Raw genomic sequence first — 25987 nt, 5'->3', positions numbered from 1 at the left:
CTCTCGCCTTCTAAGATGGACCACGTTCTGTCTATGGCGTGTGGATCTCTCTAAATAAATCCACTTCAATTTTTTTTGTTGTTGTTTGTTTTTGGTCAGCTGAGCGGCATGTGGGATCCTAGTTGCCCGACCAGGCATAGAACCCATGCCCCCTGTAGTGGAAACACGGCTTCCCAACCACTGGACCGCCAGGGAAGTCCCAATAAATCCACTTCTTACCTATCACTTTGGCTCTCCTGAATTCTTTCTCTCTAGACATAAAGAATATGAGCTTCATTAAGTCCTGTGACCAGATATATGATTTTAATCAAAAGACAGTGGATTCAAGTCGCAATTTGGGTTGTACGGTTTCATGTCTATGCTGTACATGCTACCCACCCATTAGTACAGGAAAAAACAGTGTATACAGTAGGCCTTCTGTATCCATGGGCTCTGCATCCTTGGATTCAATCAACCTCAGATCCAAAATATTCTTGAAAAAAAAAATTCAGTAAAGTTCCAAAAAGCAAAACTTGAATTTGCCATGCACCAGCAACTGTTTACATAGCATTTACATTGTACTTGCAATTACTTACACAGTATTTACATCATATTAGGTATTAAAAGTAATCTAGAGATGATGTAAAGTATACGGGTTGATGTGAGTTGGTTATGTGCAAAAAAACACTATACCATTTTATATGAGAGACTTGAGCATCGGCAGATTTGGGGATTGGGGGGTGGGAATCCTGGACCAATCCCCTCGTGGATACCAAGGCAGGCTGTATAGGACTTGGTACTATATGCCGTTTCAGGCATCCACTGGAGGTCTTGGAATGTATCCCCCTCAAATAAGGGGTAGGGGACTACTATATTTCCTTGACAGTATTTAAAAGTCAGGTGTCCTCTCTCAGATTTTAGGAGTAACCTGGAGGCAAAATACGTCTCCCTCTGTAGCACATCGCTATAAACTACCCCCTCCAACCCCCTCCTTTCTATTTAGAGTTGTATAAAGCAATTGCCTGTAAATTACCTTGTATATACCCTAGGCCTGAGGGCAGGGAGCTCTCCCTTTCCCAGATTTCAGTCACGTACCTCTTAAAGTAATAGCCCCTTTTTAACCTCTCAGACAGAACTTTCCAGTAAGAAAAGAGAGTCAGGTGTGCCCTGATTGGAGGATATTGGCTGGGAAATTGGAAGTGGGCTAACTAGAATTGGGGCATACCTTGCCGTGGGTTTGGGGATCGTATTCGGCTTTCTCTGGTTGGTCCTGAGTTGGAAGTAGGAACAAAATATAGGGAACATGGCTGTCATTCATCAAGTGCTGACCATTCTGAGCCAACTGCTGCAGACATAGTAGTTTGGCTTCCCACACTGGCTGCTGCAGAGGTTGTAGGTCAGAGTTCCATTGTCATGTATGGTCTGGCCATTGTCTATTTGTATATTCAGCACCTCACTACCTACTTCATGATTGTTCTTTCCAGAATTGAATGAGCTAGAGCCATTGCTTATAAAGGGCAAGACACAGAGACAGGCAAATCCTCAAAAATGTTAGTCGTTATTTTTCCCATTTTACCTCTAGTTTTCCAGCTCTGAAATGTCTCAGAAAAGAAGGGAGACTCTCTAGAAATCTGACTGCAAAAACTCTCTCCAATAAGCGAGTGTCTTTCTGCAGAATGGCGTTTTAACTAACATTTTATCTTTTATCAAGTTTAAAGTGATGCAGGAATAACATGGGTAACTGAAATGTAGAAATGTATGGAATTTGGGGAGTAAAGAGTAAACATGAGAGTTCCATGAAGTTGGCAGGGACCTAGCCTCTTTGTAGCTTTTTTTTTTCACTTCCCTGAGTGCGACCCTCATCTCATGGTCCAATGAGGCTGCTTGAGCTCCACGCATCATGTCCTTTTTCCAGCTGGCTGTAAGGAGGAAAGGTGGGTGGAACAGTTATGTGCGTCAATTTAAAGATACTTCTTTTAGGTTGTTATCATGTCTTTCACCCACAATACCAATCTCTATTAGAGATAGATTTTATCTAGGTTTAGAAAGCTATTTTAATATCTATCTTTATGATTAACCAAACTCTAATGAACTGATATTTTTTAAACAAATACTGTACTTGAGTACAACTTTGGAGTATGAAACACCCTGTGCTAAGGAGTTGTTAGGAATGAGGGATCCAGGAGTAGTTGTGGGCAGAACCATAGCCATGCGATTTTATATCCTTAGTCTTGGCCACTAATTTTATGCTCCTTAATCAGCATAATAGAGGAGGGAGAGCCTTCTCTACTCAGTGGCTCCCAGTCGTCAATCTCCTTTCATTCCGTCACCCTCTGAAGGGGTCCCTAGGAGTACAGCATGTTGGTCAAGAGCAGTAAGGACCCTTAGTTTGAAAACAGTCTTTTACAATTCACAGGTTCATAACTATGATCTCTTCTGGACCCTATGATGTATATAATGCCACTGTGAAGAGTCAAGAGAAAACTAGGCTCTAGGGCAACACTACTGCTTCTCTGATTTGGAAGCAACTTTTACCTTCCTAATCCTCAATTTCCTCATCTGTAAAGTGGGAATAATAATTATACGTACCTCACAGTGGGGCTGGTAGAGTTACATAATTCCTGGTAAGTGCTTAGCACAGTGCTTGGAACATAGTAAATGCCCAGTGAATATTAGCTCTTATTATTCAGTGGGGACTATTAGCCCCATTAGATGAAAACACTGAGGTTTGGGGAATCCGCGATGACTATTTTAACGATTAATAATAGCAAGAACTGTTGAATGAGACCTTATTATGTGCATTATCTCATGTGATCTTTACCTCACCCCTAAGAGGCAGGCATTAACCTTACCCCCATTTTCCTGATGGGGAAACTGAGGTCTAATGTAATTATGCATGTTGAGATATGTAAGGGGGAAAATAGGCCATCAGTCCTTTGATGTTTAAGAAACTTTGACTAATGTCTATGTGGGCAAAGCTCTATGCTGGACTTCCTGCTGGGTGCTAAGGGCTCCCAAGACGAGTGAGTTGGACATTGTGCTTAATCTGATGGTTCTTACAGACATGGAGGAGATAGAAAAATATAACCAGACAATTTCAATGTTACTTACTGAATGCTATCCTAGAGGGAAGTATGTGATTCTACCTATGCGAAAGCAAAAGGAGGGTGTATTAATTATAGTTATTAGTTACTGCTGCTTAACAAATTACCCCAACAATTAAAACCAACAACAAATGTCTATCACCTCACACGGTTTCTGAAGGTCAGGAGTACAGGAGTGGCTTAGTAGGATGGCTGTGGCCCAGTGTCACTTACGGAGTTACATCAAGATGTCAGTCAAGACTGCAGGCCCCAGAGGGTTTGGTCAGGGCTGAAGGATTTGCTTCTAAGGTGGTTCATTTGTGGCTTAGCAAGGAGATGCTGGCTACCGGCAGGATACCTCAGTTCTGCACACTGTGGGCCTCTCCACAGGGCTGCTTGAGCATCCTCATCCTCATGTCTTTCTTTTTCTGATTGAATTCACTGAGTGTGATAATCTCTAGCTGCATCCATGCTGCTGCAAATGGCACTATTTTATTCTTTTTTATGGCTGAGTAATATTCCATTATATATATTATATATATATATACATATATAATATATATATATACATATATATATATATATACCACATCTTCTTTATCCATTTCTCTGGTGATGGACAGTTAGGTTGTTTCCATGTCTTGGCTATTGTGAATAGTGCTGCTATGAACGTTGGGGTGCATGTATCTTTTCCAATTACAGTTTTTTCCAGATACACGGCCAGCAGTAGGATTGCTGGGTCATATGGTATCTCTATTTTTAGTTTTTTGAGGAACCTCTGTACTGTTCTCCATAGTGGCTGCACCAATTTACATTCCCACCAACAGTGTAGGAGGGTTCCCTTTTCTCCACACCCTCTCCAGCATTTGTTCTTTGTAGACATTTTTTTTTTTTTTTTGCCACACCCCACGGCATGTGGAATCTTAGTTCCCAGACCAAGGATCAAACCCATGCCCCCTACAGTGGAAGCTTGGTGTGTTGATCACTGGACCGCCAGAGAAGCCCCTAGACTTTTTAATGATGGCCATCCCTACCAGTGTGAGGTAGGACCTCACTGCAGTTTTGATTTGCATTTCTCTCTCTCTTTTCTTTTTCTTTTTCTTTATGCTGCTCCCCCGAGCCCCGGTATATTTATACCTGCATGTCTGGCAGGATCTGGGGTGAATCTTGGGCTCCAGGACCTGGAGTCCTTGGAAGAATTCATTTGTAAGATCGTGACAGGTGTGGCTCAGAGAGACGTCTTGGAAGCTTTGGCTGCTAAAATAAGACACTCTAAACAGGAGGTGGAAGATTTTAAATAGAACGGACTCCTCATGGCAACGTGACTGCCCCCTGGAGGGGGATTCTTTCCCTGAAGGACAGAAAGGAGACAGTAATGAAGTCAGGCTGAAATAGAATTTTGTGAATGTTGGCAAGTTAGCAAGTATACCAGAAAGCTACATTGAAGCGTAGGGCCTTTACACATAAATTAAACGAATGAAGTCTACAAATGGAAGGGTCTAATTCCCAGAAGTTGCTGCAATGGATGTAATGAGCTCACCAGGGAAGAGTGCCTACCGGTAGCCCAGGAGAAAAATGAGCATTCGTACTCAGTCTCAAGGACTTTCAAAATGAAACAAAATCACTCTCTCCTAATGTTTCAGGCAATCAAGCTCCGTCTCTTTAAAGCCCATTCGGCAGAAGGTGAAGCATGACCACATCTAGGTGTGTGTGCTGGAGGTGGGATACTATGGATGTTCATTAAACTCATCTCTCAACTTTTCTGGTTGTTTGAAAAATGTCATAATAAAACATGTTGGGAAAAAGGAAAAGAATAGAATACCAGAAAGTAAAAGAACAGATGTCATCTCATAGGACCCCCCCCCTCCGCAGTATTTTAAGTGGAATATATTTAGCTTTATGAAAAATTCACTTCCTTTACTTATTTTTCTCACTTGCTCATGGAGGACTGAAAACCCCTGGGCATGTACCCGAGGACCAGCAGTGGGGAGCTCTGTTCTGGAAAGGCAGCATGTGGGGCAGTGGGTTGAGAGGATGAGTTTGGGGCAAGTGCCCTTGTTTGGGTTCTATCCCAGATCCTGCTGGCTTTTGCTCACTGAGTGACCTTGAGCAAGCTACTTCAATTCCTTGTGCCCCCCTTTCCTCATCTGTAAAAACTGGGCCGATAATAATGGAATAAGGTAAGTGACTTGGCCACTGTCACACACAGCTTGTAAGTGACAGTAGCTGAGTTTGGTTCCCAAGATAAATGATAGGAAACCTTATCACCAAAACTCTCCCCGTCTCTGCATACCTATAGGTCCTGGTTGGAACTGCTTTCAGAACCCTCAAGCCATGGTCCTTTGCGTGCCTGTTGGTTTTATTCTAACTGACTGATTTCTGGATGCAGGAGGTGTTTCATTTTCCTTGGCTTTTCTTAGAAACGTAGCATAGTTTTAGTTTTCACTCATTGTGTGTTTGACTGAATAAGTGAAATACAAAAACACCTTCTTCCTAAGTCCACATTAACCAGGAGAGTTTTCCCTAAGAATCCTGTTCAATAATTTTGCTTATTGGTTATCTTCCATGAGAAGTTTATCAGAAGAGCCAGGATGCTTCCCAGGTTTCATTAACATGTTGAGTCTGGCACCAAAACTTAATTTCCTAAGGAATGGTGGCTTAAGTTAAAGCAGGTTTGCAGAACTGTTGGGGCGTTTGTGTGTCTGAAGGGGGAGGAAATGACTACCATCCCGGTCATGACGATGAACTAAAGAAATGTGGTCTCAGGAGTGTTACATTAAAACTTGTGCCCACTGCATGAGTGATGCCAAACTGCTTTCAGAAGAAAAGTGATCAGTCTTTTGTTCATAAATTATCAGTTATTTCAGAAGTGATCAAAAAGAAACGTTCAAATGTAGAAATCCCTGTCGGGAATTGGGCTTTAGCCTTAAAATTGTGGGTACATAGCACCATCTGGTGTGTAGTTTTATAACCACATGTTGACTTTTTTTTTTAAATTAACCTCCTATCTAATGATCAAATGTGATTCAGTTGGCTTTACAATAAGAAACCATTCTTTAGGCTTTCGTAAGCACATGTCGAGGACCTTGCCTCATTCCCATACTTAAGACTCCTCAAACCCATAATAATCTTACAAGCTAAACGGGGTTCACCCTCTGATAGATCCAAAGTCAAAATTGCATCCAAGCTGAAGTCCAAGTGAAGCAGAAACTATGAATAGAGGAAGCCAGTAAGGAAAGAGTAAAAAAAAAAAAAAAGGTAGCCCATGAACACAGAACAGGAACAAAAGACCATGAAACCCACGACAGAAAAAAAACAGGCCTGTCCTTGGGCTCCCACAGGTTGTGACAACAATCTAATTTAGCTCATTTGCATCCTGATCATAAACTTTTGAGTGAGTCTCTGTTGCTTGCAATCGAATAAGTGTAACTAAAACAATATTAGTTTCAGTGAAGCCAAAAGACTATAAATCCTAAAATCTGGCATGCTTACTCACACAAGTCCCCAAATGCCTGAATGTCCTTCTTCTTTGACTTTCTGATAGAGGCCACAGGTAAGATGTAGGAAGAGAGGAATAAAATGAGGTCATCATAACCACTTGGGACCATGATTGGTGTCCAGGCCACCCAGCCAGACTTGTAAGCACATGTCTCTCACCTGCGGATGGACTAGGAATTAGAGAGGCAGATGCCCTCAGTTAATGCTAGAGAACTCAGCGACCAGCAGGATCTGAGTACCATCTTGTGAATCTCTGGCCAGAAATGGGTCTTCAATGCCTTCAATAAATCTCAGCATTTGATTCACATGCTAGTAATTTCCTGATTTACCTTCAGTGTAGATCAGTGGTTCTTAACTGGGGGCACAATTGGCAACGCCTGGAGACATTTTTGGTTGTTGCAGCTGCGGGAAAGGGGACGCTACCTGATCTAGTGTGTAGAGGACGGAGATGCTGCTAAACATCCTACAGAGCACAGGACAGTCCCCCACAACAAAGAATTATGTGGCCCCAAATGTCAGTAGTGTTGAAGTTGAGGAGCTCTGTGTCCCTGGCAGGAGAAGCCTAGAGGAACTTTTAAAGTGGTAGGAAGAGCAGAGGGTTGAACAAGAAGTTGAGAATCCTGCCAAGCGGAGCACTACCCAGCTTGAGGAAGACACCATACTGTATCACCACCTGTGGAATGATGCCAAGTCATAGGCAACAGGTGCCAGTTGAGGCTCTGGCGATAAATCTAAGGCTCCAAGATAAATCTAAGCAGTAGGTCCTTGAGAAGCAGAGCACAGGCTAAAGATAATCATTGGAGAAACCGAGTCTAAGCAGTTTGACTCTATTCATCCCCCTCTCCACCATTAGGGGATTTTGTGACCTAATTTCCTATTCATATGAAAGGAATAATTTGGCTTGGGTGACAGGGGCAAGGGGTTAAATTGGGATAAGTAGAAAGGCAGCAGATTAATAGTAGCTCACTTAAATGTACCTGGATTTGGAAAGAGTGATGTGATAGATCTGAGTTGGGATAGTGGGTCTGTTAAAACTGAAATATGGTTTCGTTAAGTTAGCTTTTGGTTGGGCAACTTCAAAGGACAGCAAGTGTCTCCCCTAAAGAGCATGCAGAGCAGGAATCCCAAAGCAATATCAGTCTCAAGACTTGAAGAAAATAAAAAGCTAATCCCTTCTCCCCATTTTCATCCCTTTGAAACACATAATTCCTCTACGGAGGCTTGCATTCTTCTGAAACCTAGGCCAGAGAGATCACGGTCAGTAGATTTCCCTGTAACGATGAGCTAGGCAGAAAGTTCCAAGCAGGGAATGTTCTGGAAAATTCCATAAACGTTGGCCATTTATTATCAACAGAACCACGCTGTGGCTAGAAGAAACTTCTCCAGGACTGGGCATCAGAAGGTGCAGGAATTTGTGTTTTTAATGCTTCCCACTGTTTACAGCGTTGAGTTTACATGCACAACAAAGTTTGTGAATCAGCCTGGGTCATGGAAAGCTCTGGAAGGTGTCTGAGCAGGAACATTCATTCTTCCGAATGCCCTAAAAAAAGGAGAGGCTATAGCCCAGAAAGCCAGCAGCTGCCTCCTTCCTTTCCGCGCCACGCTCTATTCCTGCAGGGTCTGGACTACATTTCCCAGGATGCCCAATTGCTGTAGCTCCTGCGGGACTGGCTAGAACAACGCGGAAGTGATTACGGGTCGCCCAGCAACGGGCGGAGTCCTGGACCGTGACTGGATGCCCACGCCCCCTTGCCTGCGGCTGGGAGGTGGCGAAGCTCGACTCCATCTCCAGAGCCACAAAACTCTCAACCGGCTTTTACTTCCAGCCGAGCGGCCGTGCGAGCTCGTGGGTGCTTTCCCCCTAGGTCTTCTCAGGCCCCGCCTCCTTTGACTCCGGCAGCTGCGCAATTGCGGAGACTGGATTCACCTGCCGAGTCGGAGGAGGGGCTCCGGGCGGCACAGTGCGCAGGCGCGAGCGTTCGGGGCTCGCGGCGCGCGGCGCTCGGTTGAAGCGGGAGTGAGTTCTGGTCGCGGAGACCCGGCAGCAGGCGAGCTAGCGGGTGACCGGGCGCCTCCTCTGCAGCCATGGCAGCCCTGCGCTACGCGGGCCTGGACGACACGGACAGCGAGGACGAGCTGCCCCCGGGCTGGGAGCAGAGAACCACCAAGGACGGCTGGGTTTACTATGCCAAGTAAGGGGGCCGCCGGGGGGCCGCCGGGTTTGGGACGCAGCTGGAACCCTGCCGCTCACCTGCCCGGGACTCCGCGCTGCCTTCGAATGCCACCTGCGCGGGGAGGGCCGCGGGCTCGCGCTCAGGCTTGGCCTGGGAGGGCGAAGTGGAAGTCATGGTTGAAGAGCTTCAGGGGGAAGGCTGCCGGGGTCCTGAGGACGGGCCATCCCCCTCTCTGGCCCTGGGTCCAGCGGGGGTCACCTGGCGGCGCTCAGACGCGCCCTCTGCTGCCCAGTAGGCAGCGCTGCACGGTGCAAGGATGGCAGACCGGCCTCATTCCCTTTGCCCCCCCAAAATCAGAAAAAAATGCCGATGCCCCAATCCTTTCTGGGGGGTCTGGGTTGACGACCTAGGAGTGTGTATTTTTAACAAGTGTCCAAGTATAACTCTGTGTGTATATATATATATATATGTATACATATAAAATGGCTAATATAGCTTTACTATAGTTCTCAGCAAAGTTTTGGAAACACCAGGAGACCCTTTTTCCCACCACTTACTGTGTGACCTTGGGCCATTGGAATAACTCTCAGTCACGGGTTTCTTATCTGCTAAATACGTTGGTTGGAGAGTTTTAGTTGAGGCCCTGTACGTAAAGGCTTAGCACAGGCCTAAACATACTCAATGCTGGATAACTTAGCCTTTCCTGATTTCTGCAGCTGTGACAGCACCTTCTAGGCCTGATATTAGAATCACCTGGGGACCATCATAACTATAGATTTGGGGTCTCCACAGAGACGCTCATGCAGCAGGCAGCCAACATAGGGATTCTTTATTTTTTAAGCTTTCCAGCTGAGGCAGGTTACAGCTTTGAGAAGCATGGATGTAAATCGGTGATTTTCAACACCTGGGAAACAAACTCTCTTTTCCTGACTCCCACCTCCAGGGATTCTCATTTAATTTTCTTGCCCCGCCTCCCGCCCCTAGTGGTAGGTTGTGAAATCTTCCCACGTGATTCTAATCTGCCCAAGGTTGTGAGCCTCTGCTGCCTTCGGTGGCTTGCTAGAAAGAAAAACAGGAGGAAACGACCTTGGTGAGTTCATTCAAGACTCATTGGGAATGTATCCTGTGCCAGGCTCTTTGCTGGGCACTGGTTTTACTGAGATAAATAAGACCACTCGTTGGGATTTCCCTGGCCGTCCAGTGGTTAAGACTCCGCATCCTCAGTGCAGGGGGCCCAGGATCGATCCCTCGTCGGGGAACTAAGATCCCACATGCCACACGTCGCGGCAAAAAAAAAAAAAAAAAAAAGTAAAAACATAAGACCGCTTGTCACTTTCATGAGTGCCCAGTCTTATAGGACAGAGCGACGTGCAGTGACGTGGTCCCCACGCAATGTGTGTAGTGAGTGGCAGCCTGTCCAGCATGAGCTGTGTGGGTAGGTGGTGAGGTGCCTGGGGCAGTGGGCACCTGAGCTGTGCCTTAGAGCACAGGTAGAAGTGGTCAGGTCCAGGGGCAGGAGGGCAGCCCAGGTAGAAGAAACAGAGGCGCGGCCTGTGCGGTGGTGCAGGAACATGAAGATTGAGGTGGGAAGGAAGGACACAGTTGATTTATGGAGGCCTTTCTGTGCCTCGGAGGATCTGGGCTCTGTCAGCAGGACCCATGTGTCCACTGAAGACTTGGAGCCAGGGAGTGACCTCGGGTTTATGTCTTTAGAAGGATGATTTCTGCTCTGGAGAATTGAAGGGGCATTTCTAGCAGCAGGGAGCCAGGGGGCAGTTGGCCGGCTCCGGGCAACTCCTGAATGGGCATTTGCTGTTGCCTCAGCCTTCGCCTGAAGCGCTCTTTCATCCCTCAGAGCTGAGCTTAAATGTCACTGCCCACGAGAGCGTTCCCTTGCATCGGCCCTGCGCCTGCCTTCCACCACTTTGCTCTCCCTTGTCTGTAGTTTTCTACGCTCTACTCGGCCCTGTTTTGCTCTCTGTCCCTCCCCAGGTTGTCAACTTTGTGAGGGCGGGGACCTTTTCTCGTTCCCCTCTGTATCCCCCATGCTTAGCATCCTGGCGCCGTAAAGTAAATCCAGGGAACGAGTCAGTTAGCTCATCTAGGGAAGGTTTCCCGCGGGCCTCCCTGGGCAGGTGGCGTTCTAGGCCCTGGGGACACGAAGATGCGCACGGCCTACCTCCCGGCTTCGGGGGGCTCCTCTGCTCCTGCTCTGGGTGGGGCCTGTCCCCTTCGGGCCACTGCCCCCAGAGCTCCCTGGCTTCCTTTCAAGTTCCCCTGTAACCTTGCGTTCAGTCTGGAGGCCCCTTCGCCTTCGCTCACCCTGCCTCCTGCACCTCACCTTGTGTTGGGTGGCCTTTCCCATCTGCTGCCTTCCTGGGTGGCATCCACCGTCTGGGCTTGGGGTTCTTCTTTCACTCGGTAAGACCTACACGCACCAGCCAGTTCTGCTGACAGCTTCCTGGGAGCCCATGGCCAGGGGACTCCGTGGCGCCTATGCGGTCTCTGAAAAGTACGCCCCTCTCTGCCTCCTGCCCCCCACCCCCACCCCGGTATCTGGCCCTGTTGTTTACACTGACTGTGGTGACAAGGCTTGGCGGGCTCCCAGCTGGGGGGTGGGAGTACCTCTCTCCAGACTCTCTCTCCTGTCCTACCGGCCTTCCGTTCTTTGGCTTGGGGTGGAAGGAGGCCCCCGACCCATCCTGACCCTGGATTCCCAGCAGTCCCCCTTGATCTCTCCTGACCTGCAAGCATCCTGATCCTTCTTTTCACTCCTGATTCTAGAAGGTCACTTGTCCCCTGGGGTCTGGGCAACTTGGCTGATAGATTGCCCTTGCAGTCGTTCCTTTTTTCCATGGTCTTCATCCCACTGCGGCAGGGTTGTGCCCAAGGGCAGAGGCTGTAGCTCCCAACCAGGCCTCTGGGGTCTTGTGGGAAACCCCGTCGTAGTCTCGCCCCTCTTCTGTTGTGTGGGTTCTGTCAACCCCTCAGGCTCCCTCACACTCCCCAGGGTGCACTCAGACCTCAAAGACACACGTGTCCCCTGGCTCAAGGCCCCCCAGGCTGGGCTCCCATGGAGGGGACGTTCACGCTGCCGAGGACAGACCTGTTACCACAGAGAGCTGATGAGCCTTTCTCCCTTCCCTAGCACGGTCCGGAGAAGCCCCTCTGCCTTAACCAGGGGGTGGGGCCGGAAGGACGAGGTCTTGGTGCTGGGGGCTGTGGATGCCGTCGCCTGGGCCGTCCTGGGTCCTCCACTCCCGCCCCCCTTTTATTCTGAAGCCCGGGCCTCTTGGCAGCAGAGGGATGGCTGGTCTGCCCGGATGGGAGGCGGGCCCCTGTCCACAGGTGGCTCTGGGTCTCCCAGTTCACTCCAAGAAACTATGCTTAAGGAAGAAAAAAACAACTTAGAGGAAAATACTTGAAAGTGATAGCCCTGTAATGTGGTGTGAATTTAATTTTGATCCCTTTGTTTTAAATTAAGATCACTGTTAATTATCTTTTTAAATGACAAAAAGCTTACTGAAAGAAAAAAAAGGGCTTCTGTTTAAAGGAGAGTAAGATAATTTGGGGACATGTGTTGTAATTTTCTGTTCATTGAAAAGTCATTTTAGATTACAATGAGAAAGGAACACCCTTTAATTAATTTTTATATAAAAGTTTATTTAAAATAATCCTTTTCTGTCAAAGGCACGGTTCTTAGTTCTTCACACGTTACTCACTGAGTCCTCTATGACCCCAAGTAGTAGGGCCATTGTTTTCCCCTTTGTACTGATGGGGAAACTGAGGCTGGAGGTTGAAAAACTTCTCCAAGGGATCTGAATTACCAAATGTAACCTGGTTCTTACTCCTTTTTGGGCTTCCTTTCTGCAGTCAGGGTTTGATGGTGGGGCGATAACACAGGTGGGAGTTGGTCCTTGCTGATACCCTCTGTTTGTACAGGGATCTAATTGTTCACCAGTCACTGTCCCAGGTATGGTGGCTCTTACCTTTCCAACAGCTCTGTGAGGTGGATGTGCTTCTAGGGAGACTGGCTCACTGAGTGCAGGCAGTGCAGGAGCTCAGGTCTTTGGCCTTTTGAGTCCAGTGTCCACTGTGTCCTTGTACTGGCCACCGATAATTTGCAAAAACACCGGAAGCCAGCAGTTCCTGGAAAGACCCTGCTTTTGACGTGCAACGTCTTACAAGAGCGTTCACAAGCTCTCTGTATTTATTCTCTTTAAAATCATGGATAGGGAAGGAATATTCTATCATCTGGTTGTCAGTGATTAAGTATTATTTTCTACTTTGGCCTGAGCATGTGAACTTTGAATGCCTCTTGAAACATGCAGCTGTTTCCTTGATGAAGTAATTTTATGTTTTTTTCTCCACACTGGATCAGCTGTTGACAGGTGTTGCTAGTCTGTTATTGGCCCATGGTTTCATTGATAACTGTGTGTGCTCTTCCGAGATGAAATGCTAGTTTGGCACAGAAATCAGACTAGTTTGTATATTTGATTTGTTGAAAATAATAGAACTTTTGAGGGCTTTTTATGCCAAGTACTGTGTTCAACCCTTTATTTACAGTATCCTCGTAGCATTCTCCTCAGATGAATACTAGGATTATTATGCAGTTGAGGAAATTGAGGCTCCAAAGGTGAGTGACTGACCTACGGAGCTGCCTTACCCTCTTGGATGAAATTAGGAATCAGTGCTTAAAAAACACTTTGAAGTTAAATCTGTGGAAAGAATAAACATTTAAGAAGATTAAGGTTATATCTAAATGGTACATGCATATCAGCATTATAAATTTGACTGAAATTTTTCAGTTTATCCTGGAATAAAACTAAAATGAAAACTAAAACAAGTACAAAACAAAACACCTCTTTAGGTATTTTGAGTGATTCAGCGAGATTCCTAGAGTTGACCCCCCAGTTGGGGTCAAGTCCCCTTCCTCTGGCTTCACCGCCAGCTAACAGATACAGGTTTTCGGGAGATTTTTCCCAGTCTGCTGCTGCTTCCAAACTAGAGAATTTGACCTGATGCAAACAGTAACGTTTATAGTCTGAATATTTCTTTCTGACTGTCTGACTTGAGTACTCTTGAGAGAGTATCACGTGGGGGACAAAAAAAATTTAATGCCATTGATTAATTTTTAGAAGTGGAACTTTTACTTACTACGTATTCCGTGGATTTTTTTTTTTTTTTTTAACAGTCACACGGAAGAGAAGACTCAGTGGGAACATCCGAAAACCGGGAAAAGAAAGCGAATAGCAGGAGGTTTGTATGTTGTTGTCGTAAAGCAGAGACCCTTGTATTTAAAGCATTAATCAGATGGGAAAACTGTCACAGGAGCTGGACTCTCCCTCTGGGGAGTTTGTAGGATTCGGTAGAAGGAAGTGACGAGCTCTTGGGGTGGAGTGCTTAGGATGATTTCTTAAATAAGAAAGTATTAAAATAATAGGGGCCTTGAATTCACAGTTCATTAGAGTTTTCCGTAGTTGCACTGTTTGTAAAGTTGGTCTTGGTTCCTATCCTGGAATTAAATATATCAGCGTTTGATAGAATCCGTAAAGCTTGCCTTGACTTGTAGGTGCTTCTGAGTAAGTGTGTCATGCATGGAATAGAAGTGTAAGGAGGTCCCTGCTCTCAAGAGGTTGAGGGTCCATTTGAAAAGACAACATGTGCCCTTGGGAATAAAGCGCAACCGGTCTATAACATGAATCTTCACAAGTCAGCATATGAACGGTATTGGGTGCCTGCTGTAGTGTAGATACATTCTGGGAATTCATTCAAGGGAGAATTCATGTTGGTTGGAGCAGCCAGTAAGGGTTTTGTGAAAAGCAGAAGCTGAATGGAGTGTTGAAGAATGATCAAGAACGAAATAGTATTTTACTTTATTTTATTTTATCTTTTGGCCACATGGCTTTCAGGATCTTAGTTCCCCGACCAGGGATTCAACCCAGGCCCAGCAGTGAACGTGTGGACTCCTAACCACTGGACTGCCAGGGAATTCCCAAGAATGAAATAATCTTAAAAACAGAGTTGCCATATGATTCAGCAGTCCTGCTCCTGGGCATATATCCAGAAAAAAACCATAATTCAAAAAGCTACACGCACTCCTCTCTTCATAGAAGCACTATTCACAGTAGCCGAGACATGGAAGTAACTTGACTATCGATCAGAAGATGAATGGATAAAGATGATGTGGTATTGGGTTGGCCAAAAAGTTCCTTCGGTTTTTAAGTAAAAATAAGACACGTTTCATTTTCCCAAGAACTTTATTGAACAACGTATTCACTGTTTTGTTCCACTACCTTCTGCCATTTTTCAGGCAACTTCATAATTCCATCTTCCCAGAACTTTTTATCTTTTTGAGCAAAGAACTGTTCCAGGTACCTTCTACTGTCTTCCAGGGAATGGAAATATTTTCCATTAAGAGAATTTTGTAAAGACCGAAACAAATGGAAATGCGAAGGTGCAGTGTCTGGTGAATACGGCAGATGAATCAGAACTTCCCAGCTAAGCTGTAACAGTTGTTACCTGGTCATCAAAGAAACATGCAGTCTTGCATTATCGTGATGGAAGATGAAGCGTTTTCTGTTGACCAATTCCGAATGCTTTTCGTCGAGTGCTGCTTTCAGTTGGTCTAACTGGGAGCAGTACGTGTTGGAATTAATCGTTGGTTTTCCAGAAGGAGCTCATATTAGAGGACTTCCTTCCAATCCCACCATATACACAACATCACCTTCTTTGGATGAAGACTGGTTTGCTGTGGTTGGTGGTGGTTCATTTTGCTTGCCCGACGATTTCTTCCATTACACATTATTGTACAGTATCCACTTTTCATCGCCCGTCACAATTTGTTTTAAAAACAGAGTATTTTTCTTACGTTTAAGTAGAGAATTGCATACAGAAATACGGTCAAGAAGGTTTTTTTTGCTTAACTTACGTGGAACCCAAACATCAAAGCGATTAACATAACCAAGCTGGTGCAAATGATTTTCAACGCTCGATTTGGATGTTTTGAGTATATCGGCTATTTCCTGCATGGTATACTGTTGATTGTTCTCAATGTCTCGATTTGATCGCTATCAACTTCAACTGGTCTACCCGGCCATGGAGCATTGTCCAGTGAGAAATCTCCAGCATGAAACTTCACAAACAACTTTTGACACGTTCCATCAGTCACAGCACCTCCTCCATACACTGCACAAATCTTTTTTTGCGTTTCAGTTGCGTTTTTACCTTTCTTGAAATAATAAAGGATAATGTGCTGAATATGTTGCTTTTTTCCCTCCATCTTCAATATTAAAATGGCTACACAAAAATTCACCAGTTTTGATGTTTTTTTTTAAAGGCATGCTGTTATGACAGCTGTCACAGTACAGTCTAACAAAATTGTTTCGAATGAAGTTAGACAACTAAGCACTAATAGAGTCATCTTATGGAAAACACTGAACAAATTTTTTGGCCAACCCAATACAAAGGAATATTACTCAGCCATAAAAAAGAATGAAATAATACCATTTGCAGCAACATGGATGGACCTAGAGATTATCATACTAAGTGAAGTAACTCAGAAAGAGAAAGACAAATATCATATGGTATCACTTATATGTGGAATCTAAAATGTGCCACAAATGAACATATCTACGAAACAGGAACAGATTCACAGACATAGAGAACAGGCTTGTGGTTGCGAAGGTGAGGGTGGGGGAGGGATGGATTGGGAGATTGGGTTTAGCTGATACAAAATATATATAGAATTGGTAAACAACAGGGTCCTACTGTAGAGCACAAGAAACTGTATTCAATATCCTGTGATAAACCATAATGGAAAAGACTATGAAAAAATATATGTCAAACTGAGTCACTGCTGTACAGCAGAAGTTAACGCTGTAAATCAACTATACTTCAATAAAATTAAAAAAAAAAAAGAATGAAATAGTGTTACTTCCAAGCAAGAGGCAGAATGTAGAGTCTGGTTGGGGTAATGGGCCTTCTGTACCTGCCATAGTTGGAGCACGTGACCTGCTGGTCTGGTGGGATAGGTCTGGGGCTGGAAGGGCAGGGGCTTCAGTTCACCCCACCCCACCCCCACCCCCACATAGACCTGTTGTCCTTCTGTGTTTCAGATTTGCCCTATGGATGGGAACAAGAAACTGATGAGAATGGACAAATGTTTTTTGTCGAGTAAGTGTCTACAAAGAAACTTCTCAGCCATCTTGCTTTTTATTTAATTAATTAATTTATTTTTAATACATTTATTTATTTTTGGTTGCATTGGGTCTTTGTTGCTGCACGTGGGCTTTCTCTAGTTGTGGCAAGCCGGCGCTACTCTTTGTTGCTGTGCGCGGGCTTCTCATTGCAGTGGCCTTTCTTATTGTGGAGTGTGGGCTCTAGGCGTGTGGGCTTCAGTAGTTGTGGCTCGCAGGCTCAGTAGTCGTGGCACACGAGCTTAGTTGCTCCACGGCATGTGCAATCTTCCTGGACCAGGGCTTGAACCCGTGTCCCCTGCATTGGCAGGTAGATTCTTAACCACTGGGGAAGTCCCATTCTGCTTTTTAATAGGAACTTTTTTGTACAAGGAATATACATTGATGGTAGGAAAATATTATATAGTGTATAACTGTAATCCTATCAGCAGGACTAACTACTTTTAGCAATTTTTGGATTTTTTTCTTCCAGTCTTTCTATATAAGTGCTTAAAAAAAAAAATGTATTGCACTAACTGTTTGGTAAACTGTTTTTTCCACATAATTCTTATGAGCATTTTCTCATATCTTTATAAATTTTTGAAGACAATGATGTTTAACGGTTATATAGTATTATTTTGTATAGATATACTGTAATTTATCAAATTACCTACTGGGCATTGATGTTAAATTCCTGTGATCTGGCGTCTGTACAGGCAGACCTTGTCTTATTGCACTTTGCAGATACTGCGTTTTTTACAGATTGAAGGTTTGTGGCAACTCCCCCTCAAGGGAGTCTTTTGGCTCCATTTTTCCAGTAGCAGTTGCTCAGTTCGTGTCTCTGTCACGTTTCGGTAATTTGCGCAATATTTCAGACCCTCCACTAGCAAAAACGTTGGTGACTCACCGAAGTCTGAGGTGATGGTTAGCATTTTTTAGCAATCAAGTATTTGTTAATTAAGGTGTGTATATTTTTTTAGACTCGATGCTGTTTCACACTTAATAGACTGTAGTGTAAACATAACTTTCATATGCACTGGGAAACCACACAATTTGTGTGACTCGGTTTATTGCGTGCGACACTGACTTTTTTTTTAAGTTTATTTATTTATGGCTGCGTTGGGTCTTCGTTGCTGCACGCGGGCTTTCTCTAGTTGCAGCGGGCGAGCGGGGGTTACTCTTCGTTGTGCGCAGGCTTCTCACTGCGGTGGCTTCTCTTGTTGTGGAGCATGGGCTCTAGGCGTGTGGGCTTCAGTAGTTGTGGCTTGCAGGCTCTAGAGCGCAGGCTCAGTAGTTGTGGCGCATGGACTTAGTTGCTCTTCGGCATGTGGGATCTTCCCGGACCAGGGCTCGAACATGTGTCCCCTGCATTGGCAGGCGGATTCTTAACCACTGCGCCACCAGGGAAGCCTGACACGGACTTTATTGCATTGGTCTGGAACTGACCCTGCAATGCAATATCTCCAAGGTATGCCTGTAATTATAAAGAATGTTTTGAGCATCCTCTTCTGTAAAACTATCCTTGGAATAAATTCCAATAACAAACAGCAACAGTAACCACGCATCTGGGACCTAACATGAGCCAGGCATGTTCTAACCACCTTATACCTGTAGTATTAGCTCATTCAGTCCCTGAAATGCCCTAAGGGAGGCGAGCGCTAGGCTGCCTGGCCAGTCATTTTCCCACTCTGATCCCGTTAGAGAGGTGTGCTGGTAAATGCTTAACAACCAGTTCCCTGGGGGGAAAAGCCCATATTTGTTTCCGTGGTATAAATACTTCCCCTATAGCTTATTTCCAGCTACCGAGGTAAAGTCACTGAGGAGTTGGGAAGAGAGATGCACATTTGGCTCTTGTGAGCCAGGTCACCCGGCTCCCCCCCTGCTCTGTCCTCTGTAAGACACTGGAGTCAAAATGCTTACCTGGCATCTGTGGTTATAAGTAAAATGAAAGTTGGATTATTCTTGAGCCTTAGTGTTTATGGGGTGATGAGTATTGATTTTAAACTGTATATAATTTTACACACACATACACATTACAAATACATTTTTTTTTAATGTTTTTATTTATTTTTTGGCTGCACTGTGGGGCTCGCGGGATCTTAGTTCCCCGACCAGGGATCAAACCTGGGCCCTCGGCAGTGCAAGTGCTGAGTCTTAACCACTGGACTGCCAGGGAATTCCCACAAATGCATTTTAAATCATGATATCTTTCTTTCTGGAGAGTTCTTAATAGTTTTCAAGATATTTTGAGGTCTATCTCAAACCCCAAGATCACATTTAAAATGTAAAAAATAAACCTGTTCTGTAAGGAGCAACCTATTCATCTGTATGAACAGGTTGTACTGATGTATTTTAATATATTGTTTATACTACCAGTATAGTTTAATATTATTTCTACAAGATTTCAATCAACTCCAAATCAAAACTATAGTGTGTGAGTACAGCCTTATAATGAAAATTATTAGAATTTTAGTAGGCTGGTTTCATATTTACTGTCTTTTATCATTTTGAGTTTTCTACTTCTTTACCAATCTTCTTAGGCCCTTGCACATAAGAGATTTAATTGAAATCTACTGACAAGAGTGCCTGATGGATCTTATAGCCACATTTACATGAATTAAAAGAGAAAAACCCCAAAGCCTACAACATGTTTGAGATCTGAGGGTACAAGGCAGTGCTTTGTAACAGCCTATTTTACAGGCAGTTCTGAAGAAAATGCTTCGATGGCTGTCTTTCTAGGCAGGAATATAATCCTTCTGGAGGCCAGAAGATAGATTAAATGGACCCGGGTCTTTCCGGGGTTAAGAATAAGCCTTTTTTAGTCCATGAAAAATGGGGTTTGCCTAGCCTAAACTATAAGATTATCTTGTAATTATAAATGCCTGTGTTCAGTACTGTAGGTTCACTGCTTTCTCCTTTTCTTTGCAGCCACATAAATAAAAGAACTACCTACTTGGACCCAAGACTGGCATTTACTGTGGACGATAATCCTACAAAGCCAACCACCAGACAGAGATACGACAGCAGCACAACCGCCATGGAAATCCTCCAGGGCCGGGATTTCAGTGGCAAAGTGGTCGTGGTTACCGGAGCAAATTCGGGAATAGGTAGGTTGTTAACTGACAGCGATGGTTGTTGTTATTATTATTTTTTTTTGTCACTGCTATGATGAAATCCGCTTTAGTCTAACCATTAGAAAACTTTGTTTGGTGGTTCTCTAATTTAAAAGGTATTTATAGCCTTTTCAGCTATCGTGTCATTAAAGTTCTGGGCCCTTTTTCAGTCCCAGAGTTTCCATGGAAGGAGGGCCGTGTCAGGGCTGACCTTGAATTCTCCGAAAGCTGAACACTCAGGGGAAGATGGTGGCTATTTTGGTTCTTAAGGATGAGAGACAGCTGGCTCTGTCTAGGAGTTTCTGACCTGGTCTGCGTGGTGTGCGGACATGGTCCAGTTACCTGGGTTCTTCGGCCCAACGCTGACTGGTAATGGAATATCGGGAACAGTGGTGTGTCAGGGCTTTGGGACAAAGGACACTGCAGCTGTCCGTTGGTTACGGAGAATATGATTTTCTTTGGAGAACAGGATCTTATTTCTTTGCAGAGTCGGAGAATTAGTTGCCCTCTTGGTTGCCCGCGTTTAACTGCGGTGACGGTCATGAGGGAGGGGCTCCGGGGGTGTCCTCTCCTTAGCCTCATGGGCTGGTAGAGAAGCTGCGGCAAAGCAGATGCTCCTGCGTTCACTCTCCAGATGATTTAATTCTTATTTTGCTTTGGTCCATTGACAGGAATATCTGACTCTGTAAGAACCAGCTGCTTTGAGTAAGGATATGCATCCTCAGGTTAATTTACAGAGACAAAACATGGAATTGTGTTCAGCTGTCTTCTGGCAAGTTCTCTCCTTTTCACCCTTCATGGTGCTCCCCCCTCACCGGCCTTCTCTCTCACCAGCTTTGTCTCCTCACTGGTTTGTGTATCCCCTGCACTTCTTTCTCTGTCTTGCTTAATTTTCGGTGACCTCTTCTTGAACTTGCAGAAGCATTCCCTGGTATCATCAGGGCAAGTATAGGAAGTGACATACATTCTTGGAGGATCAATTGTTGTATAGTACAGGGTTGAAAATCTAACAAGCTATGGTCCCAGAGCGGAACTTTTGACTGTACCTGTCCATTAAGGCAAAGAAGCGTATGGAATTTTTTTTTTTTTAAATGAAAGGGGTTTATTTAAAATCAACTCTCAGACCTCATCCTGGGCTCAGTATATGTTCAGTTCGGTTTTCTGAATCACATCGGGGTTCATTCTATTTAATTGTCATCGATAGGAAAAGCTGATGGTGCTATATTAAAAGTAACAGCTGGATCCTCAGTCATCCAGGAAGCAGTATGTTGTGTTGATGGCGTTGACTACCGTTACGTTAGCGTGTGGACCAAGACTGTAGAATAATTAAGAAAAAATAAGGACTTAAGTAAAATACCTCTTCTTATTTAACACTCAGTTAACCAGAGAATTAACTAAAAGATCTCATTCCCTTAATCTCGTGGCTAGACAGTTTCTTCCTTTCATTAGTAAGGTAAGTGACTACTGATGGTTTGTGCGTAAGTGTTCAAACTTGGCTCTGTCTGACGTTCGATGGCAGGCCTCCTGAAGCTCTGCTGAAGATTTGCCACGTCAGGCCTATGACATCATAATCCAGGACTAAAGGCACTGGTCCAGAATGTTCAAAGAGCTATGTGTAGTTGGGTATTGCATCCTGGTCGGAAGGGAGGAGGAGGTTCTGAAGCATTGAGAAGAAATGTGTCGTTGGTCAGAGTGGACCTCGGACCTTTCGGAGGCAAGCTCTGTGCCTCTTCCCAGCTACCGCTTCCCCTTCCTGAGGTCCCTGATCTTTTTTGTGGGCCCTGCAAGTAGGTGCCCGTGATCCAGTCTCATGTGATGGTAAGTCGGACAGCTCAGGCTGGAAGGGAGGTTGGGGAAGGTCTCCGAGCGCACCCCCCATCCCCATTTCCCCAGCTCGAACCTTTGTTGCCTTCAGCTCTGCCTGGTCTCCCCGTGACCCCTCCAGTCTCGAGAAGCCCGAGTCTAGGGGAGTGCTGGAGATTTGTCTGCTTAATATTTGAAATAACATCAGACCGAACATTCCAGGCAATCAGATCCTCGCAAAGAACTCTGGCGCTGCAGCCGTGGCATCAGGCTTAAAGAAAAGAGCCGAAGGCAAGCCCGTGGCTTTGCCGTCATCACTTAGGCAGCTTTTATATCCCACGCGGCTGCCTTAGAGAGTGTCCTTGTCCAAGTCGGCTGTGCCTTCCAGATAAATTTCTTCCTTCTCCTGAGCTGTGAAACACGCCAATTTAGAAATCGCTATCACCACTCTGTTTCTGCCCCTTTGAAATGGAACAGCTGAGCGCAGAATGAATCAGGCATCTTCACTCCCAACACTCCTCGGCGTCCGGGAGTCATCTCCTCTTGAAGCTTGAATGGTGTTGGCCTGCACTTTTCCTCTTGCTGCTCAGGGGAGCCCGGTTCCTACGTGTGAACTGTCCAGTCTTTAGCCTCATGGATGTCTGTGCTCTTGGGAGCAGAGTGGGCTGTTACAAAACATACCGGTCTTTATTTTGAGAGTGGTGATTCCACAGCTAAAAACACAGGTAACCTAATTGGCTTTACAAAGGTTGGTTTACAATTCTGGTGTTCCCAGTGATGCTTTTTGTTCGTGTTTTTGAATTCCCTGCAAGGCACCTCTCTGTTGGACTTGCCATTGGGAGGGGGCTCTCTGTTGTGGAAGGGGACGCTCGGGCGGTGAGAGGGGACGCCTTCCCTGGTGGACGGCAGGGACGTGCCAAGACACTGCCCCCTTTGACGTGGCCTCTATGCATATTCTCTCTTGTCGTCCGTGTTGGGTACCTCGCCCCCCTCCACCCCGGCTGTAAGTGATACAGAACTGTATTTTGAACTTTGGATATTTTATGTTCCGAAGGCAATTGGAGGGACTCCTGCTTATTAATTCAGCTTATAAAGATCAGGGTGGTTCAGGTCGGTAGAAGGATTCAGAGGAAATGCCACAATAAAGCGTTTTGAATTCTTGGAAGTTTGTAGGCAGATACTGCGGTTGACTGGGTTCAGCTGTCCAGATGGGGAGTTGGCAAACTACAGCCCGTGGGCTAAATCTGACTCCTGCCTGATCTTGCAAGTAAAGTTTTACTGGACCACGGCCACGCCTGTTTATTTCTGTTTTGTCTGTGGCTGTTTTCATGTGACCAGCAGAGTTGCATAAATACGGCAGAGACCCTGTGGCCTGCACAGCCTAGAATATTTACTGTCTGGCCCTTAATTGGAAAACGTTTGCCTACTCCTGCATCAGATGGTCTAATCCCTTTCAAAATAAGATCACCCCAGCATGCTGTGAGTCAGCCACAAGTTAGGTAAAATTTAGATAAAGTGGATGCCCCAGGCCACGAGGAAGATGGTGGCAACACATACGTGTCTGTTGGGGATGCCCCCCCAGTGCCTGTGTCTCCTGCCTCACCTCTGTCCCCAGCTTTAGGGAGCTGTAGGCCTTAGGACGTTGCAGCCTCTGAAATGACACTCTTCTCTCATCGACCTTTGTTTAATGAGCCTTCTGAACCCTAAGAACTTCGTGTAGATTGAGCGCTGTAGCTTGTGGACCTGTCTCGGTGGAGCTCAGCCTCTCAGTGTCCACGGGGAAGTCACCTGTGCACCCAGAGCTTCCTTCTGCCAGCAGACCACGAGGCCGGGAGCCCCGGTCCCGACGGCTAAGCCGTAGAGGCGAGGGAGGAGTTCATTTCTGTTTGTGCTCAGCTTAGCGCTGGGCAGGAAGGGGCGGGTGTCCACGGCGTCCTGGAGTTAGTGGCTCGATGACTCTGATTTGGTAAAAAAAGCGAAAACAAAAAAACGAATGGAAATGGCTTCAACATGGTGATCATTAAATATGGACCTTAACGCGAAGTCTCTGGAGAGGGGGTCTCGGAGGCTTCCTGTTGCGGAAGATCCCATAGCTGCTTCTCTAGACCCGGCCTGTCAATCGAGCGGACTGGGCTCTGCTTATAAATAGCTCAGTACAAAATGCTGCCTTCTCAAATCTGAGGGCTGACATGTGCTCCTCGAAGGCCGGACCCTTCTCACGAGGGGTTACCTGAATGCCTAAATACGGGGCGGCGCCTGCCCTGCACGCTGTCCCTGGGAGCGGGGACGTTTGTTGGAAATCGTGTGGATAGTTGCAGGGAGCAGGTCGATCATCGTGGCACCTACGGAGCGAAATCCAGGTTCTGTCAAACAGCCATTGAAGAAATATTAACAAGTATGCACAGCTTAGCCATTTTCAGTCTCCTGTTCACTGGCAATGATGAATGATAAAGCTTTCTTCCTAACTTCCAGTCTTAAACCAGTAGTGGTTAAAATTTGGTTTTTGAATCCCTTTCCGAGTATAGTCAGGATGAAAAGTTTCTTCGACCCTTTGAAGTTTCATAACACTGGGCTGTTTCGAATGTTGTGACTTGAAATCTGGCATAGCCTGGCCTGGTTTCGATTTGTGAGTCAGAGGACCCGTGAACAAGAACAAAACTGTTTTTTTTGCCTGAACATATACAAGCTGGCCACCTTAGCATACACCAGGAAAATGTATTTTGGGACTGACACTTTAATTTTCTATTGGTATTTATGTTATATATAATAAACCTCCCTAAGGTTCATTACAGGGATTCTAATAATGTGTGTACGTGTATACACACACTTACATACCAAAATTTATATACTTTGAGATATAAGAAGTATTTGCTCAAGCTATCAAAGTCAACCCCAAATTTGTTCTTGAAACAAAATGAAGGTGTTGGATTTCCATGTGGGAATCCCCAAATGTTGTAGTTTAATGTTGAAATTGGTTGTTTTGGCTTAGAGAGCCTGTTTTTTAGAGCTTGGGGTCTTGTTGCAAAATCATGTGTTGAAATTACAGTGTGAAGTGGAGTTGCCATATTGTTTTATCCTACAAATCATCACCGCGATGAATTCATATCTGGTGTAGATTCTACCAGTTCTCCGGTAATACAAGAGAAGTGCTTTTCTTCATGTAGAAAAGTGTATTCATTGTTAACATTTTAAACCCACACTTTGACAGTAATGAAGCAGACTCTCTTCCTCTCCACCCTCAGATCTTTGTTTTCTTTTCCACACCTAGTGTTACTAAAATTTGCCTTCTAGCCTAAATCATGCCTTTGACTTTTCTTCCTCAGTTTTTCCAAAAGATCCCATAAATTTGAGGCCATAGGCCACCTTAGAGTCATTTTCTTGGTTAAAACTTACTCATATGGGGTCATTACACTAGGAATCTTGGAATGCCTGATTACAGCTTCCTTTCTGGTTGTCAACAAGACTTAAACTAGTGGGATTTTTTTTTTTTTTTTTTTTCCAGTACGTGGGCCTCTCACTGTTGTGGCCTCTCCCGTTGCGGAGCACAGGCTCCGGACGCGCAGGCTCAGCGGCCATGGCTCACGGGCCCAGCCGCTCCGCGACATGTGGGATCTTCCCGGACTGGGGCACAAACCCCTGTCCCCTGCATCGGCAGGCGGACTCTCAACCACTGCGCCACCAGGGAAGCCCCTAAAACAAGTGGGATTTTGACATTTATCTTCTTTTTAAGAACCTGGTGCTCATTAAGTAGAGGAAAATTTTCTGAAATAATCTGATCTTTTGGGAATTCAGACTCCCATTTATTAAAAAAAATTTTTTTAGATTTTATTGTATTATTTTTTTATACAGCACGTTCTTATTATTTTATACGTATTAGCGTATATATGTCAATCCCAGTCTCCCAACTCATGCTTTCCCCCCTTGGTGTCTCTACATCTGTGTCTGTTTCTGCCTTGCAAACCAGTTCATCTGTACCATTTTTCTAGATTCCACATATATGCGTTAATATACTAAAATTAAAAAAAGATTTTTAAATTTTTAATTTATTTTTTGGCTGCATTGGGTCTTCGTTGCTGCACGCGGGCTACACTTCCTTGCAGTGCATGGGCTTCTCATTGCGGTGGCTCCTCTTGTTGTGGAGCATGGGCTCTAGGCACGTG

The 25987-nt window shown here is 45.1% G+C and overlaps 1 protein-coding gene across 4 annotated transcripts in view; it reads left to right on the top strand.

The window, feature by feature from the left end:
- The first annotated feature begins 8515 nt into the window (after window positions 1-8515).
- The window catches only part of WWOX (WW domain containing oxidoreductase), a 983400-nt gene continuing 965928 nt past the window's right edge, over window positions 8516-25987 (top strand). For 3 of the 4 annotated variants that reach the window (XM_029235281.1, XM_029235271.1, XM_029235299.1), the window contains exons 1-4: window positions 8516-8752; window positions 13929-13993; window positions 16852-16909; window positions 19840-20018. In XM_029235281.1, the coding sequence (XP_029091114.1) occupies window positions 8646-8752; window positions 13929-13993; window positions 16852-16909; window positions 19840-20018 (409 nt within the window). In that variant the 5' untranslated portion in view covers window positions 8516-8645. Of the gene's footprint in view, window positions 8753-9776; window positions 9825-13928; window positions 13994-16851; window positions 16910-19839; window positions 20019-25987 lie in introns of those variants that run through there. The other variant, XM_029235288.1, reaches the window with a different exon arrangement.

The sequence above is a fragment of the Monodon monoceros genome, unplaced genomic scaffold (assembly GCF_005190385.1).
Source record: "Monodon monoceros isolate NGI ecotype Baffin Bay Population unplaced genomic scaffold, NGI_Narwhal_1 Super_Scaffold_10, whole genome shotgun sequence".
In the NCBI taxonomy this organism is placed as follows: Eukaryota; Metazoa; Chordata; class Mammalia; order Artiodactyla; family Monodontidae; genus Monodon; species Monodon monoceros.
This window is presented reverse-complemented; position numbering and strand designations above follow the sequence as displayed.